Source organism: Typopeltis vanoorti, chromosome 12, assembly GCF_054136105.1.
Source record: "Typopeltis vanoorti isolate ZY-2024b chromosome 12, IOZ_Tvanoo_1.0, whole genome shotgun sequence".
Taxonomy (NCBI): domain Eukaryota; kingdom Metazoa; phylum Arthropoda; class Arachnida; order Uropygi; family Thelyphonidae; genus Typopeltis; species Typopeltis vanoorti.
This window is the reverse complement of record NC_143560.1, coordinates 18,724,965-18,745,629: the sequence shown is the minus strand read 5'-3', so window position 1 is coordinate 18,745,629 and position 20,665 is coordinate 18,724,965. Positions and strand designations below refer to the sequence as shown.

Genomic DNA, 20,665 nt, shown 5'->3' with positions numbered 1-20,665 from the left:
TCTTTTGCTCGTTCCTGTATCATATTCAATGCCTCAATCACTCTACTCATTTTACCGCCTGGAAAACATACCTTGTGCATTTTATCCTCTAGCACACTTTTAATAATGGAGTCACCATACAACGCCACTCGCTCATCTTTCGTTAACTCTTTCATGCTATCATGATTTATTTTAATAGTTTTGACCTGAATTCTCTTAATTTCATTCCGCATCCATTTCATTTCTTGCTTCATCCAATCCAATTCACCTTCCGAACCTCGTGACACATTCTCTCTATCATTAAATCTTTCTAACTTTCTAACTCTCGACCCCCTCTTCTCACTTTCCCTCTCATTCATCCTTCTTTGTTTCCGTACTTTCAGTCCAACATACGTCCAACTTTCACTATCATTCTTCTCACTTTCACTCTCACATATCTTTCTTTGTTTCCGTACTTTCGGACTAACATGCATCCAACTTTCGCTATCATTCTTCTCACTTTTACTGTCATTCATCTTTCTTTGGTTCAGTACTTTCGTTCCAACATGCGTCCAACTTTCGCCATCAGTCATTCTTTTTTCGCTATCATTCATTCTTTCGATTTTTTTACTTGCGATTTCTGCATTACGCCATTTCTGCTTTCATTCGTTCTCTCAATTTCGTTTCTTTCCGCCTCACTTTCGTCCCTTTTAACATCCGTTACGGTTGTCAAATCGCTCTTTTTCTTTTTTCCTGATTTTTTAACATTTTTTCACCTGTCTTTCTCACCATCCTTCTCTTTCAAACGTGCACTCGCGACACAATCGGTACTAGCACTTTCTGTCATCAACTTCATATTCGCATTCATCAATTCCTCGTTCAGGTCACATTTCGCACACACCCTTCTTCCATCCGCACTAAACATCCACAAATCATTTATGTAATCGAAGGAATACATATAACAGACCTCACACTTAACGAAACAACTGAAATCCAAATTAAAATCATGGAATGACAATGCCGCCGCCATTTTTTTTTTTTTTTTTCTCTGCAGGTTACTAGGTCTAATATTAACGATTTCGTATTTAGTTTAAGCAAGGAAAAAAACCCCACACTAATAATATCGGTAGCATACAACGTTTACAGCTGCTCTTACTTAAACAATTACACATATACACTTAATTATTCCTAGTAAAACTTATCTGAATCAGGAGCTCTTCAAAACACGTCCGTAGCGCGTAGAGTTATGTGGGTGAACTTCAAAATGGGAAAATGGACAACTTATTTGTGTTTATGGTCCCACAGAAAGTCTAAGGAAGAAGTGAAGGGAATTTTTTTTTTTTAAAGTCATTAGAAAAGGCAGCTGATATAAAGGAAATGGAAAAAGTGGTCCTTGGAGATCTGAACAGCAGAGCAGAAAATGAATCCCACCAAGCATACAGGAACGTTTTGGGAAAATTTGGAGAAAAGAGCAAACTAATAATAATGGTAAGTATTTGGTGGATCTGTTCAGGACACGGACTAGTCATTACTAACACCATGTTTCAATATAAAGATGTGCACAAGTTCACATAGAAAGAAGACAAGAAATAAGAAAAGCTTCATGAACTATATCATTGCTGATATCTTCATCCTGGTTCAGGATATAAGCATGTACAGAGGCTTTGAAACTGGAAGTGACTATTACTCAGTACTAAGTAGGATAAAAATGGATATCACATTGAAAAGAATAGTATGTAAGAAACTTTCAAAGAGAATTACAGTAAAGCTGCTTTTACAGGTAAATTGTAGACCTAATTATACAAACATTTATTGAACAAAAAATGCAACAAGCTGAAAACAAAACCAAACCTCGGAGTCTCATTGGCAAACTCCAAAGAAGACATCAATTGATTCAGCTAAGGAGGTATTTGGTAAAGTTGTCTGCAAGAATAGAAAAATAAGAACCCAATGGTGGACACAAGAAGTTAAAGAAACAGTCCTGGAAAAGAAGAACGCATACCAAAAGTTTCTAGCAAATAAGTTGGCTGATGCCTAATTAAAATAATACAGAGAAAAATGTAACAGAGCTAAGCTATGTGTAAAAGTAGCTAAACAAAGCTAAGCTGTGTGTAAAAGTAGCTAAAAGTAATTCCAAGTCAGGTGTTAGTTGCCGGCCGAGCCATCCGACGCACTGCACAACTGAGACATTCCATGAAAAGGTCCTGATGCTGATCTGGGTTCAACCGTTCCATCACTGGACAGTTTCGTCCAGTCCCGGTGGAGTGCCATACCAGCTTTGGACCCTAGCCTGACCAACCCAGTCCACAGAGCCAATCCTTGTCTCGAGGTTACAGATCCAGCTTGCTGACTTCCCTCACCTATATTATTCTATTGACCAGACATACCTTGCAGACCTGCTGCAGATATGGGTATGGTCTGGCATGAAAATCACACTCTCAGATTTTCAAGGGCCAACAGGAGCACTCTAGACACTGCAGGAGGCGAGGTGCTTTATGGGGATAGCATCCTCATTTCCGGACGAACCGATTCCAGGGAGGCAAACCCTTACAAAGAAAAGATAACTCTCCCAGGGACTCCCATCAACTTCTCCAAGTTCGGTTACATTATCGCACTTGGCCCCAGAGGGGCCGATCTCCATGTCCAGGTTTGGGAATATTAACCTGAATAAAAAAAAAACTGGCAGGACCAGTTTTTTTTTTATTCTCACAACATCTTGCTTCGGAATGGATTTCTCCTATCCCTTAGGATCGACTGACCCATGTTCAACTGCTGTTCATATGGAACCCTTCTCCACCTCAATCCTCAAGGTTCTCACTTCTAATGTAATTTTAATTAATTTAATTAATTTTCCTGGTATTCCCAGTATTTTCAAGCCATGTATCATTTCTAGTCTATTTAATTTATCAAATGCTTGTTGGAAATCAATATATGAATTATGAAGTTCTATATCATATTCTAAACATTTTTCATATATATTTCGTAGCATAAATATATTATCAATTATGGATCTTTTATTTCTGAAACTACACTGCTACTCTCCTATTATTGTTTCTATATATGGTTCTAATCTTTTATATATCATACGTAATAAAATTTTGTATGTAACATTCAATAATGTAATTCCTCTATAGTTCTGACAATTGATCTTATCTCCCTTTTTATATATTAGTTGGATTATTCCATTTTCCAATTATTTGGCATTTTTTCTTCTTTCCATATATCTAATTTAAAAAAATAAATTTCTATCCATAAAATTTCACCTCATTCTTTATAAGTTCTCCTGTTATCCCATCTACTCCTGGTCCTTTAAAACTTTTAATTTGTTTTATTATTTCCACTATTTCTTTATAAGTAGTTATTAAATTCTTTCTTCTATATTTCTACAATTATTTTATCTTCATATTCCTTATTTTCTTCTGCTGTCATCATAAATAATTCCTTAAAATATTCCTTCCATCTTTCTTTAACTAATTCTTTCTCAGTTAATACTTTTCCTTCTTTATTCTTACATCCTGTTATTTGTGTATCAAAATTAGGTATTAACAGTTTTAATTCTTTATAAAATTTTCTAGTTTCTCTTTTCTCATTATACTGCACTATTTGTTCCTTTCCTTTCTTCTCTGTCATTTCTTTCTTTTTTTACAAATTTTATTTGCCTGCTTTCTTTTCTCTTCATATTCTTCTCTATTATTTCTTGTGTTTCTTTGTAATTATTTTTTCCTTGCTTTGTTTTTCAATTCGATTATTTCCTTACATTCTTCATCAAGACATTAATTTCTATTTTTCTTATATCATCCTATTTCTTCTTCAGCTGCATTTATAATTGTTTGCTGGATTAAGTCCCATTTTATTTATCAATTATTTCTCTATTTTGGAATGCTTCAGTATTCCATTTCTTTATTTTTTCAGTTTTCTTTTGGCCTACATTCGATTATATAAATATATAAATTTAATTTTAACTAACATATGATCAGAGTCACAATTTGCTCCTCTATATATTAATATGTATAAATATATATTAACTCCTCAGCAGGAGTTCATGAAGATGAAATGCAAAACGAAACATCTAGAAGAGGATACTAGACAGCTAAAGGAGAGATTGCCTGATGATAAGGAGAAGGAGGAAGTTAATGTTAGAAAGCAAGTATCAAAGGATAGTCATATATCCTTTGATACTTGCTCAAAGTATCAAATCATATGGGGGACTCTATCATTAGAGGTGTGATTAGTAATAAAGTGCACAAAACATGCTTTCCTGGTGGAACAATAAAGCAAATAACTGATGTGTTGCAGAAAAGAAAATACCGGGCATCAGAATTAGTGGTAGTCATGGTCACAAATGACTTAGTTGGGGAGAAGAAGAACGTTGATAGAAACTTGAGGAAGTTGTTGCAGCAGGTAAAAAAGAATAGTGCTGTTGGGAAAGTTGTAGATGTGTTGCCCATATATGATAATAGTGAATTGAGAAGAGATAATTAATAGTAAGATGGCTGAATTGTGTGAGGCAAAAGGGGTTCACAATTTGTAAATCTGTGGAGTGAATTTGAAGGGAAGTTCAAACAGTATAAATCTGATGGATTACATTTGAATGGGTTTGGTCTTGGCATTTAGAAAGGCTATTGTTTTCTGAGAAGGCACAGTGTCAAGAAGTTAATGCAGAATGATCAGAGTCTACCTGTGAAACAGGATAGCACAATGAATCTGAGGTTGAAGATGTGGTTACAGCAATGCAAGATGATGGAATGCATAAAGGTGAGGATGAGATAGGTAAGAATGAAAATCAGAGTCAGGATCAGGGAAACGGAAGTGGTCAAACCAAAGAGAGGTGTAGTATAGCAGTTAGAATAGAGAATGCTGGTGCTGGTAGGATGGCCTCAAACACACAGCAGTTGTTATGTTTATACACAAATGTAAGGAGTATTCAAAACAAGAGAGCTGAGTTTGTGGGATTAATTGAGACGGTATGCCCAAAAGTAATTGGAATAAGTGAAACTTGGTTGTCTGAAGAGGATGTGATGTCGGGAATAGAATTAGAAGGATATATAATTTTATGGAAGGATAGAGATGTGAAAAGAGGAGGGGGAGTGCTGTTAATGATTACAGCAGAATTATGTCCAGAAAGTGTGAAAATTGATGGCGCATGCACAGATTTTGAATTTGTATGGTGCGAAGTTGAAACAAACAGGTTAGTACATCTGATAGGATGCCGTTATAGGCCAAGGAATGCAGAGAATACTGATTGTGAAATATTTAGGCAAATTAGTTGGGCATGTAAAAAGAAGATAACCCTGATGGGAGACTTTAATTACTGGAATATAGACTGGAAGGAGGAGATAGTGTATGGGAACAAGGAGAGTGAGTTTGTAGAATTTCCAAGAGATAAGTATCTTAAGCAGCACATGATAGAAGCAACTAGAGGTTTTAATGTTTTGGATTTGGTAATAACTTCACAAGATGTAGTTGTTAATGAAGTGTTGACACTGCCGCTAGTTGGTGAGAGTGATCATGAGGTACTTGTTTGGGAAGTGATGAAACAAGAAACAGTCACTGCCAAAAATGGATACATGTGGAAGTATAAAGCAGATGATTATAGGAAGCTCGTAGTCAGTCAGCATCAGTACGTTGGGTAGATGAGCTGAGCAGAAAAGATGTTGAAAATGCATGAAAACTCGTAAGGCAGTATCTGACAAAAGCAATGTGTGACTGCATACTGAGGGTTAAGCGAGTAAATAGAATGGGAGTGAAATGGATGAACAGCGAAATCAAGCAAGCTGTGCTGGAAAAGAAAATGTTATGGAGGAGGTACAAGACAGTTAGTTGGTGGTGATCAGATCCATGAAGAGTATAAGGTTCAGGCTAGAAACATGACAAGCATGGTAAAGAAAGAAAAGGTGCAGTATGAGAGGAGATTGCCTGGTCAGGACAAGGTTAACTCGAGGGAATTTTTCTGCCACAAGGCAAGCAAGAGGAAGAATAATTATGGCAGACTAACATTGGTGGATAGTCATGGCAGCAGACTAACAGCTGCAAAGGATATAGTGGAATTATTGAACGAGCATTTGATCAGCATATATCATACCGATATAAATTATCTGGTACGATATATAGAAAAGAGTCAAGTATTAGAAGAATTGGAAGTGAAAGAAATAGAAATGTATCAAATGTTGGTTGGGTTATATGTGAATAAGGCTGTAGGAATGGATGACATATTACCATATGTGCTTAAGGAATGTGCACCACAGTTGGTTATGCCCTTGACCTGGTTATTTAATGAAAGTCTTGCAGTGGGTAGGGTTCCTAAGAGTGGGAAGAGGGCAAAATAGTACCACTCAATAAGCATGGTTCTAAGACAGAAGTCTCCAAATATAGGCCAGTCTGTATAACTGCAGTTGTGGTCAAGGTGTTGGAGAGATTGATAAGGAATAGAATACAGAATTGGGTTGATGGACATGGCATTCTTTATAAAGGTCATGGATTTGTAAAGGGTAGGTCCTGTTTCAGTAATTTACTTGCATTTTATGATAAGGTGACAAGTGTGTTAGATAAGGGAGAATCATATACAGTGATATTTTTAGACTTTGCAAAAGCATTTGATAGATTACCACATGATAAGTTGGTGTACAAGCTGCAGAGGATGGGAATAGACAGTACATTGGTTAGATGGATAAGAGATTGCTCTCTGAACGATACCAGCAGGTTGTGTATGATGGAGCAGTGTCTCAAAAAAGAAGAGTAACCAGTGGTGTATCCCAGGGTTCTGTTCTTGGGCCCCAGCTGTTTAACTTGTTTGTAAACAATATATCATGTGGACTCACTGAAGATCTTCAGTTATTTGCTGCTGATGCAAAGTTGGGAAGAATTATAAGTAGCACTGCTGATGCTGAATCCCTTCAGGAAGATTTAAATAGACTTTTTACTTGGACAAAAGAGTGGGGTTGTAGTTTTAATATCCATAAGTGCAAGATGTTGCATTTTGGAGTGCAGAAAAATTAGGCTGCATACTATATTGATGGTGCTACACCGCAGGAAGTGGATGAGATTAAAGATTTGGGAGTGACAGTTGACAGTAGACTGAAGTTTAGAGGGCATATTGCTAAGGTTGCAAATCGTAGTGCTGCTATGATGTGCAACCTTTGCAACCCTAGCAATATGCCCTCTAAACTTCATTCCAGACTCCTGATATTATTAATATGTGACACCTCCAGGGTGTCCAAAGACTCATCGAGGGAGAGTGTGCCAATAGCATCAAACAATTGGTTAGCAGTTGGAAGGGGTTCCAACTACTAACCATGTTCAAACTTGCTTAACATTTTGAGTGAGCCATTAGTAGCAGAGGCTCTACCGATCGACCAACCAACGTAAGGATAAGGAAGTGGTTGTGCCACTGTATAGGGTACTGGTAAGACCACACTTGGACTATTGTGCTCAGATCTGGTCACCTGGTTTTCAATGTGATGTGGAGACATTGGACAGGGTCCAGAGACGAGTGACTAAAACAATATCAGGAGTCTGGAATGACAGATATGGAGAGAGGCTGAAGAAATGTGGATTGCAGAGTTTGGTGGATAGGAGGAAGAGAGGTGATATGACAGAGGCATTTAAGTTAGTGAGAGGATTTTAAGATTAATCCAGAGGATATTATAAAAAGAGTAGACGGTGAGAGGGGAAGAACCAGAGGTCATTCCTGGAAGTTATGTAAAAGTGTGAAGAAGGGTGTGAGGAGTAGACTTTTTACATAGAGAATTGTCAATGAATGGAATGCATTGCCAGAATGTGTTGTTAATGCAAGGAGTGTTAAGGACTTTAAGATTCTATATGATAAATATGTTATCAGTTGAATGAACTTCCCATGATGAGTCTGTCGACTCCATGGAGGGTGTAATAATAACATACTCTTACATCATTGACTGAACTTGCCCATCTTTTCAAAATCAGGACATGATCTACTTGATTACATTCTTTGGTTGTTGGAATAACTCAGGTCCCCAAACGTATCTTCTTATGTTGAAAACATGTACTCATTATTCTAAGTTTATTTGATATTGCTAATTATAAGTCTATTTCCGTTTTCACTGATTTCTTCATGTAAACTGTACTTTCCAATTACTTCATGAAATATATCCTCTTTCCCTATTTTTGCATTAAAATTCCCTAATATTATCATGGCATCATTTCTATTTATTTTTTCACGTTTCTTGTAAATCCTCGTAATATTGATCTATCACAATCTCATCAGCATTCTCAGTCAGAGCATATACACTAATAAAAGTGATATTATGGAATTTCCCTTTAATTCTTAACTTGCAAATTCTTTCATTTATTGCCGTGAATCCTAAAATTGATTTTATCTTCTTTCTAATAATAAATCCTAATCCATAATTTCCTTGTTCTTCAGCACCACTATAATACACAATACAATCATTTTTTGTTTATTCTTCTGTAGGCAACTAAAATGGATACCCTGTATCCATTTTAGTTGCCTCTTACAACATGCATGGGCTACATTGGAACTATTCTTTAACCCCAGTCAACACATGGAGTAATTCCCCATATATTCCTTCTTAATAGAAAATTCTGCATATCTGACAATCTCCCAGGTTAATACTACATGATCACTTTTCTAAGCAGAGGCAGCATAGCTAGATTGGTTAGTGTTAAGTTCTCTGATGCAATGATCAGATCCAGCACTCTTGAACCCCATGTTCCCTCCATTACATGCAGCCTCAAGTAATTACCTCTCGACAGCTGATATTCCATTTCCTTCCCTCCATGTGACCATTCCTCCTCCCAATCTATGTCCCCATAGCTGAAATCATCTCTCATAATAATTACTTGAACTGCATTCATCATGCTAATTTGCCAATGCATGCTATCTAAATTCTCACTTATGCCCCTGGATTACAGCAATAACTAATTATATATTTCACTATATTGCCCTCTAATTGTCACCACATAGCTTCAAATGAACTGCTTACTGCATTTCTGTTTTCATGGCATATTTCTACCCTTTTTTGGCCTCAATTCTTCTACTGTCATTAGCAAATCATTATTACATCTACTGAAGATCTTTTCCAACTGACCTAGCAATTGAAACATGTCAAGTAGGAAAAATATGTTGCATACAAAGATATCTTAAAATTAATATCAGCTTTTGAGGAAAATTTTTGATATATATAAAATGGTTTGAATATCATCAACCAGAAAAAATCTTAAGCAGGTGTCTCACTACTTTATATGAAATGCAATAAAAATCAGAACAAAATAAAAGCTATTCTAAATAAAACATTTGCAAAATATATTTTTAAACAATATTTTAGAAAATATAAACTCTCACTATTGTTATAAAATCCTCTGACTGGCACAGGCCCATCATCTAATTTATAAATGTCAAGCTTTCGCTGAGTGAACTGATACCAGAAGCCAGTGTCCAAAGCAGAAGAAAATGGAACAAACTGCAGCTGCTTGGGGTCAGACATCTTGAACAAATAATTTTTTGTTTTAGTTTTTAATTTAAAAAAAAGCATTGAAACATATATTATAATCACAAATATAAATTAATGAACATCTGAATTCTTTTATGCACAATTACTAATTCAAACATAATTAATCAAACTTACACTTGAACTTTTTGAATTTTAAATTATAAGCAAATGAAAACTTAATTATTAAAATTCCACTTGTGAAAAAACAACTTTCCAATATGAAGGCTCCTGGATTGTCCTTTATTTCTGGAGAAAAGTATTTTTAGAAGGCTTTTTGGTTCAATGCTCCAAGACACTGGTCGATGAGGATCTTGAAGATTGAAATATTTGAACAGTAGAAGGTTCATTAAATGGAAAACACAGTAATGGAAGGTACTCTTGGTTTAAGGTATGTGGGTAATATAGTACTAATAAAAGAGAATGAAAATAACATGAATGAACAGAATGGCATAACTTGACATATGGACTAGATTAACATCAGTAAAACTATGTTGATGATTCTTGGGAGGAACAATAATTACAAACTAAAAAATACTTGATCGATTCATCTATCTGGGTTTGTTGTTCTCTTTTCTGTGAATGGCCTTAGGTGGCATATGATTCTCATCACATGGCGTGAAACCACCAACTAGTTTAATGGAGATATGAAGTGACTTGACAAGCTCCAGGTTTGTCATCTAGCTCAAGTAATCCTTAGCCCATATAGAGGTGCAATGTGCTATAGGTTTCCAATATTTCATGGATGGGAAAATCATAAAAAAAATTATACAGTACATATGACAAGTGAAATGCATAAATATTATAATTAGACATCAAACGGACATTAACTGGCTTTATAAATGACTTATTATTCAACGAGCTTCCAGACTTTTCAAAAACCGATTTTTTGGAAGGAAAAAAAAAAAAACATTTGATTCTATAACATCAAATGGGATTTAGTCAATTTTACTTGGGGGTAGTTATCAACATGACGGAAACATAAAACAATACGGGATGTTTCGTAACAATCTAACCGATAACAAATGTTTACATCTTTAAAGCTATTTTAGGGATGGTAGAAAAATTAAATATTGTTTAGCACTAAAAAAAGTACTAAGTTTCTATTCCAAATGTTGCAAGTGACATGGAAAATATCAAGCCTGTGTCATATGTCAGCTCCTTACATGTCCTTGGCAATAGTGAAATATAAGCAAAGCATTCCTTGACTTATCATTATCCTCATGAGGAAGCCTAGCTGAGTGTGAAAAAAGGCACCTCAGAGACTAAGGAATCAATCCTTTCTTGGGAAGTCCTATCTCATCAGCCTCAGTTCATTATTTCAAGAAGCATCAAGAAAAAGAACTCTTTGACACTATATTCCCTCAGCGTTGTATATGTTATGTTTAGCTGATATGTCGAATCGTGGAATGCATTGCCTGATAGAGCCTCTGCTACTAATGGCTCAGTTAAGCAAGTTTGAGCGCAGTTAGTAGTAGGAAGGGGCCAATCGTTCGATGCTGTTGGCACACTCTCCCTCGATGAGTCTTTGGACTCCCTGGAGGTGTCAAATAATAATAATAGAGTTTTGAGAGCGAGAACAATCAATGAGTTTAAGGAGTGGTATGATAGACTGTGTTTCCTAGGAGGGACCTCCCATGATGAGTCTTGATAGAGTTGTTTCCTAGGAAGGACATCCTGCGATGAGTCTTCTGACTCCTTGGAGGCCTAAATAATAATAATAATATATTTGCTATCTGGTCCCCACAATGAGTCAGAATTACTTCAGTTCCTAGAGAAAATAAGCTCCTTGTACTCCCATATTATTTACTATTGAATGTGAATCAAACAACCAACTACCCTTTTTGAATACCTTAGTAATTCATAATCCTACAGGTCATGCTGAATTTTCAAGTTTATCAGAAGCCAACCTTTACTGGCAGATAAATTCACTCATCTTCCCACTATCATTTATCACAAAAAATGGGTATTATCAAGAGTCTTGTACACAGATCTCCTACGATCTGCTCTTCTGATCCCCTTTTGTTAGATGAACAGAATAAAATTAAAAGCAATCTGATATGTAATGGATAGAACAAAACTACCATTCAAATAATCAGTGATGATTGTCATCCAATGTGAAAAGAATTTCAATACTCTACCTTAAAGGAACGAACAGAAAGGATTCATTGTAAATTCAATCTATATGCTTCCTTCAAACCAGCTCAGAAACTGTCTTCCATCCTTTCATCGGCAAAGGATATATTACCACCTCTTTCCTTACCGGTATCTATCAAAGTATCCTGCTCATGTCATCTTTCCTATTTTAGACAGATTGGCTGGTCTGCCTTGTTTAGAATCGAAGAACACCAAAAGTATATTACTTCTTTGGAATCTGACAAATCTGGCCTTGCTTCTCACTCTATTAACACTAGGCACAGAGTTTTTTGGAACCAAACAAAACTTCTTCATGCTGGCAAGTTCAAATTTGATTGTCTCTTCCTTGAAACATATAAGCATTAAGAAATCATCTGAACTTGAACTGATCAGCTATACCAATATCCGATCACTATTAATTGTTGATGGGGTTTTTTAATTAATTAATAATTATTTTATTTTCATTTTTTTTAATCTACACAACTTCTATAATTGTTCCTTTGAACTTTAATAGTGTAATATTATATACTTCAGCTGTGACCGAGAAACGAACTAATTTATGATTTATATTAGTTCCTAATGAACTTAATGAACTGGATGAAATATATTGGAGTTTTGAATAACTTCTATTTATCTACACAATTTTCACAGCTTATATGTGTAAGCTGTGAAACTTACTTTAATATGTCTAGTGCACATGCTAAATTAAAATTATTAAGTTCTCTATTATTATTATACAGGTATCTCCATGGAGTCAAAAGACTCATTGTGGGAAGACCCATACTAACCATTATTCACACAATACCTATCATACCTCTCCTTTAACTTATTTACCGTTGGGAGCATTCACAACTACCTCTGGTGACATATCACTCACCACTCTCCTAGCAGAGAACCTAGTCTGCACACCCTCTTACCCAACGTCCAGGAGAAGATCCCTTATTCTTTCCCTACTCCTCATACATTAACAATTTTGTTCTGTGTCAGTCTTATAGAATCACTTTAGTACCGTATTTTTTGATAGATAACGTGCGTGTTATCTATACAAAAAAAGTCTAAATTCGTTAAAAAATGAACATGTGCAGTATACATTAGAAAGGTATGAGAGGTAAATCAAATATAATAACAAAACTAAGGTAGAAATATTACTTAATATTTATTGAACATTACACTATTCAAATCCAAAAAATTCTTCATCAGACTCAATATTGAAAGAATCAATTGCATTAAAAATTTTGTTTGGAATTTCTTCAGCTTCATAATCATTGTCACCGGACACCACTGCATTCCCTTGTGCGTTAATGAAACCATTTCTAACAAAGTTTCCACTTACAGCAGCCCAACTTTCTACAATCCACGTAACTATATCTTTATATGACATTCTTTTCATCTGCCTTGTTTTGTTATATTCGTGGATGCCATTCTTCATCTAGTCTTCCCACTTAGCCTGCAAATTGTCTTTGAATGGTTTATTTACTGCAAGATCAAGGGGTTGGAGTTTTTTTGTTAAACCACCTGGAATGATGGCCAATTTGGAATACTTAAAATTGTTTTAACTTCTGCTGTCATGTGTGCCCTACACGAATCCAACACTAACAAAGATTTTGGGTTGAAAAATGACATTTTTCTCTTTCACCACACATTCTCCAACCAAAATTTCATAACCTCGGAATTCATCCAACATTTATCATTAGCAGTAACAATAATATCTTTGGAATCACAACCTTTTGAAACAGTCTTTCTTTTGAAAATCACCATCGGTGACAGTTTGGAACCATCTGCAGTTACACAGAGAACCACAGTAAAGTTAGACCTTTTGTGCCCTGTTGTAGTAACTTAAACCTATTTTGCTCACTTCAGATTCACAGTCCTAGAACTAGGCATGTCAAATCTTACGGGAACCTCATCCGTATTCCCAAAGTGACAAGCATCAACCCCACACAAGTTTTCTCTCAGAAACAAACAAAATTTAGCTACTTTTGCTTTCCAGTCGCACCGCAAATTTTGTCCAACACTAGTGGAGGAGTGCACACTTAAATTGTTTCTCTTCATAAATCCAAAAACCCAAGATGGGTCAGCCTTGAAATCCTTTATGTTATCGTTTTGCACAATTCTTTTCGATTCCTGCAACACACAGACAGTAGATATTCTCATACCTTTAGCTCTTTCACTAACAACCCAATCAAACAGTTTTTTTTTTTCTATGGTTGGCCACAAGTACCTTCTAAACCTCATAGCATGTTTCCTCATATGTAAACATTTCAGGACTTGTTTCAGCCTTTTGCCATTCATGAACACTACTTTCTCCAACACTGAACAATCTACGAGCTTCACGATTCCCTTTTTCCTTTGCTACTTCTACCACTTCACGCTTGAACTGCATTGCGTAGGATTTTCTCCGAGAAATACTTCTGTCTTCCATGGGTAATTCAGATCTAATAACAAAATATAAACAAAAAATGATTTACTTTATGAAATATTTTAAAACAGGATGTACGGAATAATCGACCACTGCTACTAACAATGCATGTGCTTTTAAAGAATTTCTCTGTCATGTCTGTACTTCCTAACTTTGGTTGGGAAGCTACTGCTAGTTGGTGCATGCGCGTTATCTATACATCAAAAAGAGCGATGAAAATGTTGGGGGGGGGGTGCGCGTTATCTATCGAAAAATATGGTCATTTATAAGTTTCTGTCATGTGACTACTTGACAACTAAACTCTGTTATCCACACACCCTTAGTCTATCCTCATAGGGAACATTCCACACACCTGTCACCAGATTGGTCACTTACCTCTGAATCCTCTAAACCACCTCATGATTTCCAAGAAATCCAGGTGAGCAAACCTATGCACAGTAGTCAAGATGTAGCTGAATCATAGTCTTATAACCTTCCTATCTTTACTTATCTGTATTCTTCAACATCCAAGTAATCCTTTGATCAGTTTCATTATTATTATTATTACGTGACACCTCCAAGGACTCATCATGGGAGGCCACTCTACTCCACTACACACACCACACCATCCCAACTACAGTGGAACCTCGGTTATCGAACATAATTCATTCCTAAATTTGTTCGGAAACCGATTTGTTTGAAAACTGAAACCATTTTCCACTAAGAATTAATGTAAAATGGAATAATCCGTTCCCGAACCCCAGATGATTACTTATTTAAACCTTTACAACAGTACTTCATGTATAAAATCATATACAAAAATAATGAAAATGCATAAAATCTTACATAAAAGGAATAAACACAATAAATAGATAAAATATAGACAAAAAAAGGGTGATCTCTTTCCACAAAACTTTGCACCTCACCCCATTTCACACACATTTCTTTGATCAAAGAACTAGGAATCCTCCCTTCCTCTGTCTCTGAAAACATTTCTTCAACCACCGTCTTTTGCTGCTCCTTCTGAAGGTGTTCCAATTCTTCCATGGTGAGCTCATTCCTGTGGTCCTCCACATCAGCATTGCCAATTTCCAAGCCCACCCTTTTGGCCAGAGACACAACGTCATCGACAACAGTAAAACACTCAGCCTCAAAGCCCTCAATGTCTCTGTGTGTGCTACACAGTCTGGCCACAATTTCCTCCAGGCCGAGTTTATGGTCCTGTAAGTCACTTGCACCCAGGCTTTGTCAAGAATATTAAGCAATGAAGGATATTGAAGTGATTTTTCCAGAATTCTCTGAGTGTTAATTCTGTGTCAGAAGTCACTTCAAAACATCTTTGAAACAGTGCTTTGGTGTAGAGTTTCTTAAAGTTCAAAATGACCTGCTGGTCCATGGGCTGGATTAGAAGAGTCGTGTTAGGGGATAGGAACTTCACTGTGATAAAAATCAAACACCTCAACCAACTCGTCCTCCAAGCCTGGAGGGTAAGCAGGAGCATTGTCCATCACAAGAAGGCATTTTAATGGCAATTTTTTTTCTTGAAGGTAGTTTTCATTTAGGGCCTTACTATTAGCATTAGCACCACTCGTACCAGGGTTTTTTAAACAGGTCATCATTTAATCGCCTCGCTTTTTCACAAATTATACCATAAGAAACACTATCACTAGTGCTAACTATTTCTCGTTTATCCAAATCAGCAACAATTTTTCCACTTCTTCAATCATCTGAGATCTTTGTTTAGTAAGAACGTTCACTCCTTTTGCAACATCAGCTCCCTTGATTGTCTCTATTTTTGAGTATTGTACAGATCATTGATATTGCAATACCGAACTGCATAGCAAGATCCGAGACACGAACGCCATTTTCATGTTTGGATGAGATTTCTTTTTTCAACCCTATCGTGGTTCTAACAACTTTTCTTTTCGCTTTACTGCTATCACTATCCTTCTATGGTCCATGGTGGCTTATTTAATAATAATTTATAAAAAAAAAACAGCAAAACACAAAGAAAATCAAGAAAAGACACTGCAAATTCGAGCAGGTGTCTGGATTGAGAGGTGGCTGCGGCATAAGTGACGCTCTCCCACTGTACATCTCAGCCTGGGAATCACATGGTTGCCGGTTTGCCTGTTCGTCAGAACCAAGATTCTATTCGGAAACCGGTGCATTTTTGGTTCAGAAAATATGTTTGGGAGCCGATTTGTTAGAGATGAGAGGCATTTGACAACCGAGGTTCCACTGTACTTAATTCTCCAAATATACACAATGACACTACTACCATTGACACCATATACTGCCTATCACTGACATACGCTACCAACAACAGTATTTTGCCAACTTTTACAATATATCTTCTGAACTTCAAGTCTTTATCCATCATCACATCCAAATCCCTAGCCTCATCAATTTCCTGTAATACAATACAATTAATATGATACAAATGTAATATTTTCATCCCTAAGTGTGCATCACCCCTTACATTTTGCAACATTAAATTGACAACATTATCCTTTGCCCCCACAGCCAATTTATTTAAATAATCCTGCAAGATATCTACATCACCTTTATCAACTATTGCCTTCCCTAATTTTGCACCACCAAACAACTGAATCCCATTACGTCTTCTGCTACATCATTAAGATACAAATTAAAGAATAGTGGCTCTAGTATAGAGCCCTGGGGCACTCCACCAGTCATCCTCATTCGCCTCTACCACACACCACCCTCGTCTTGGTCTGTAATTTACTACTTCTGTCTCTGAGCCAACTTTATACAATGGAACTATCTTACTCTCTTTCCACATCCTTGAAACCCTGCCAGAGCTGAGACTTAGATTAAACAACTTCATCAGAAGCATTACCAGTTCTCTTGCAAATCCTCATAGCACATAAGTTGACACAGTGCCCAGTGTTACTGTTGTATTCTCACTATTTTTCAATATGTTGTGTACCTTTAGTTCATCTACCACAATTTTCACATCATCCTCTGTTACATAAGTTACTGCAAAGTATCCACCTGGATGATCACCCTTGCATAGTGATCACTTAGTAAATCAGCTATTTTTTCTGCTTATTTTTCAATATCAGCACTGAGTGAAGTCATCTTTCCATAATCATTCTTTCTCTGACTTGCTACAAAAAAAAAACTCTTTTGGATTCACTTTAGAATACTTAGCTAATTTTTTCTCATTATTTGATTCAGCCTTTCTTACTATACTAGTTTATCCCTTTTGCCTGCACTTTGTATTGCTCATGAGCATGCTGATCACCTTTTTGTTTATATTCCTTCCATAATGCTTTCTTTTCTTGCAGCTCCTGCTTTATACCTACTCATCCTTACTTGATTTATCATCCTAATCAGACTAGATACCTTGGGTATGTAGTCTGATATTGTTTCTCTCTCTGACCAATTCTCATGCATAACTAATTTAATTCCTTGTAGCTTCTTCTTTTTCTTCTTCTTATAGCATGACACCTCATCGAGGGAGGGCACCTATTCTACAACTCTCTGTCTCTACCAACTACACCAACGCCATCTACCGCCCACCACCACTAGTATTTTCACAGACGATCACAAACATCCATGCTGATGGTGGGATTTGAACCCACAGCCTTTTGGCTGGAGAGTAGATATGCTAACCACTCTGCCAACCAGGCAAAAGCAGCCCATCATTTTTCCCTATAAGGAAAAGGTGAAGTCCTTTTAACTCTATCCAACTTTTGAAGAGTAATGGAAAATCAATCTTCACACTAATAGCCAAACAGAAGTAGCCAGCCAAAGATTATCGCTCATTTGAAACTCCTTCCAATGAAGACAGATAAGTGTTGCCATCTCCTGATTCCTAACACTGCCATGGTACTACTCCAAACTTCCACCTGAGTTTGTTATAATCACCAGCTTTATAGTGTATCATAATCACCACATAAATCCTTTCTTCAATGAGAATTCATGTTGAGCAACAACCTCTCAGATCAAGACTGTATGGTCACTTTCCCTGATCAGAGGAAGAACTGCTACTGTAGTTATAGACAGATTTTCTAATGATATTACCAGAAGCAACACTCTTCAACCACTGGTCCCTTCCATTACATGCTGATTTAGTAATTATCCCTTTTTCAACTATATAAATTCTGTTTCCATCTTGCCATGTGCCCTTTCCTCCTTCCAATCTATATCCCCATAATTGAAGTCTCTCATGATAACTGCTCTGACTGACCTCATTGTGCTGATCTTCCAATGCATGACAATGGCATCCTCCTCTGGATTCCTAAGTTTATATTTTGTTCTATTGGCCTCTACTGCACTAAACACACATCACACCATCTTCCCAACTACTTAATTATGTCACCAGACAGTCTCAAATCAACCATCTCTCTAAAATCTAAAAGGAGGATCTAAAATCCATCTTAACTTTTATCTTTGTTGGTTGAAATTCTTCCACTAACATTAATAATGTCCCTCCTCGTGCCCTATTCCATCTACCTTTTCTGAAAATACAAAATCCCTTACATCCTATCTTTGTACCTGCATCATTCTCTGTTAACCAAGTCTTGCTGATACCAATAATTTTTTGCCAAGTTCAGCTGACAATTGCCAAAAAAACTCCTCTCCTATATTTCTGATACTTTTTGCATTTGTGTACATGCATTTCAACATCCCCTTCAACATGCCAACTGTTTCTCCAGTCATGCTTGCTCACATTTATCCTGTGAAGGAGACCTCATAAGCATGCTATTTCTTTTCCACACTGACACCTCATCATACACATTATTACTTTCATCCACTTCCTTCATGCTCTCTTTTGTATTTCTACTTGTTTTCTCTTATGCTCTGTTTTAAAAGTGAACTTAGACAACTTCAGTCAAATGCTTTTTCAAAGTCCATAAAGGCCAAACAGATAGGTGTATTATACAGACGCACACATGCATGTGTGTGTATTTTATAATTTGCCTAAGAATATGGTTAATGATCAACTATCTATAATTTCATTTAAACCCTGTCTGCTCCTGTGATTGCATATATTCAAGCTGTTGCATTGAATATATGCAATCTGATAACAAACCAAGGGACTTTTAAATTTTGATATTTTTCTCCCTCCCCCTTTTTTATAAATAATTATTATTAATGCACTGCTACATTCTTCTGAAATTTTTCTGTTTTAAACAAAGTGTGAAGTGTTTTTCCAGTTAACCACTATTATCTTCCATCCAAATTTCAACTCCAGTGAAATCACATCTTCTCAGGAGCCCTTCCCTGCTTTTAACCTCTTTTCTGGTATACCTCTAGCATGTCAAATTCACAATACCAGAAGTTGATTATCTTTAAATTTCTATTTCAATGTCAAGTTCTTCAAATTATTCTTTAATTCTGCTTATTATTTCATTTCTGCCTTTATTTTATCATTCTTTCCCTTCAGAAAGAATACTCTTTCTATGGGCAAATCTCTTCTGGTAACTTTCACATTTTTATTATTTTCAAAGGCTTCTTTTATATTTCTGGTATTACATGAAATCTGATGTTTTAAAAACATCAGATTTCATGTGTCACTCTTTTTGTGATTGGTCTGCATATTCCCAAATATTCTACTAAATAGTAGCATCTCTTTCTATTTTTCTGTTTCTCAGTAAATCTAGTTTATTTTGAAAGTTTGTTGCTTCCTACACGGCAAATAATTTCCACTTATTTCCTGTTAGTCATTCATGTATAATGTCATTTTGATGCCATATGGTCACTCCCATACCTCATTGGGGTTTTGGGAGTAAAGCTTTCCTTCTTTGCTTAGACCACTTGGCTGGGAAGTGTTAATTATAGTATGTCTTAGTTTTTTGATTAATATCATTTGGCTTCTTCTTTAACCTCTTTGCTGTTGCATCTGATTTTATTATCTGCAGGTTCACTTTTAAGATAGCTTCATATCTCGCTTCTTCAAGTTTTAAATTTTCTAATTTTTTTTTCTTCATTGAATTTCTGTTGAATTAGTTTGTTTCTTTTCCATTTGTAAGTAATCATAATTTCAAATTTGCCATTCTGTGATCACTTTCTGTATTCAAATTGTTTAAAATTTTACATCATTTATATGTCTCTTATTTGTCATTATAAATCTGTTTCATTAAAGGATTGGACATTAGAACCTTCCTGTCTTGTCAGGTGTCATCTCCTTCCCGAAAGTTGACTATCATGAGCTTCCACCATGTACGGTTTTGTGCTTCTCTCTTACATTCTTCATAAAACAAAAAGGTCCAATCCTTAATATTTCCCATCCAATCTGTTCTTTGTCCTCTTCTTCTTTTTTCCTTGTATCATTTCTTCTAAAAGTGTTTTTTATAGGGATTTATGCCTCAGCATATGACCAAAGTAGGTAGTTTCCCTTTTCTTAATGGTTTTTAACTGAGTCCTATCTTCTCCAATCATCTCTAATATCTCTAAATTAGTTTTTTTTGGGAATCCATGGGACTCTAATGATTTTTCTGAGGATCTACATTTCAAAGGCATTCAGTTTATTTTCAGAAGTATGTAATCTTATTACGCCTGGGGAAACCTCAGGATGATGTTTTGGTACTGAATAATTATAAGCTTGGCAGGATCGCACACTTTATTCCATTATTTATAATCTATATAGACATTGTTAATTAAGGAAAGGAATATTAAATTTGATATTTCTTTCCTTAATAACATGAGGAAATAATTA

At 36.0% G+C, this 20,665-nt stretch overlaps 1 protein-coding gene across 5 annotated transcripts in view; it reads right to left on the bottom strand.

The window, feature by feature from the left end:
* Atg7 (Autophagy-related 7) overlaps positions 1 to 20,665 on the bottom strand; it is a 350,749-nt gene that overhangs the window by 324,983 nt on the left and 5,101 nt on the right. For 4 of the 5 annotated variants that reach the window (XM_090402077.1, XM_090402076.1, XM_090402073.1 and 1 more), the window contains exon 2: positions 9,296 to 9,437. In XM_090402077.1, coding sequence (XP_090258203.1) covers positions 9,296 to 9,437 — 142 coding nt within the window. Of the gene's footprint in view, positions 1 to 9,295; positions 9,438 to 20,665 lie in introns of those variants that run through there. The other variant, XM_090402078.1, reaches the window with a different exon arrangement.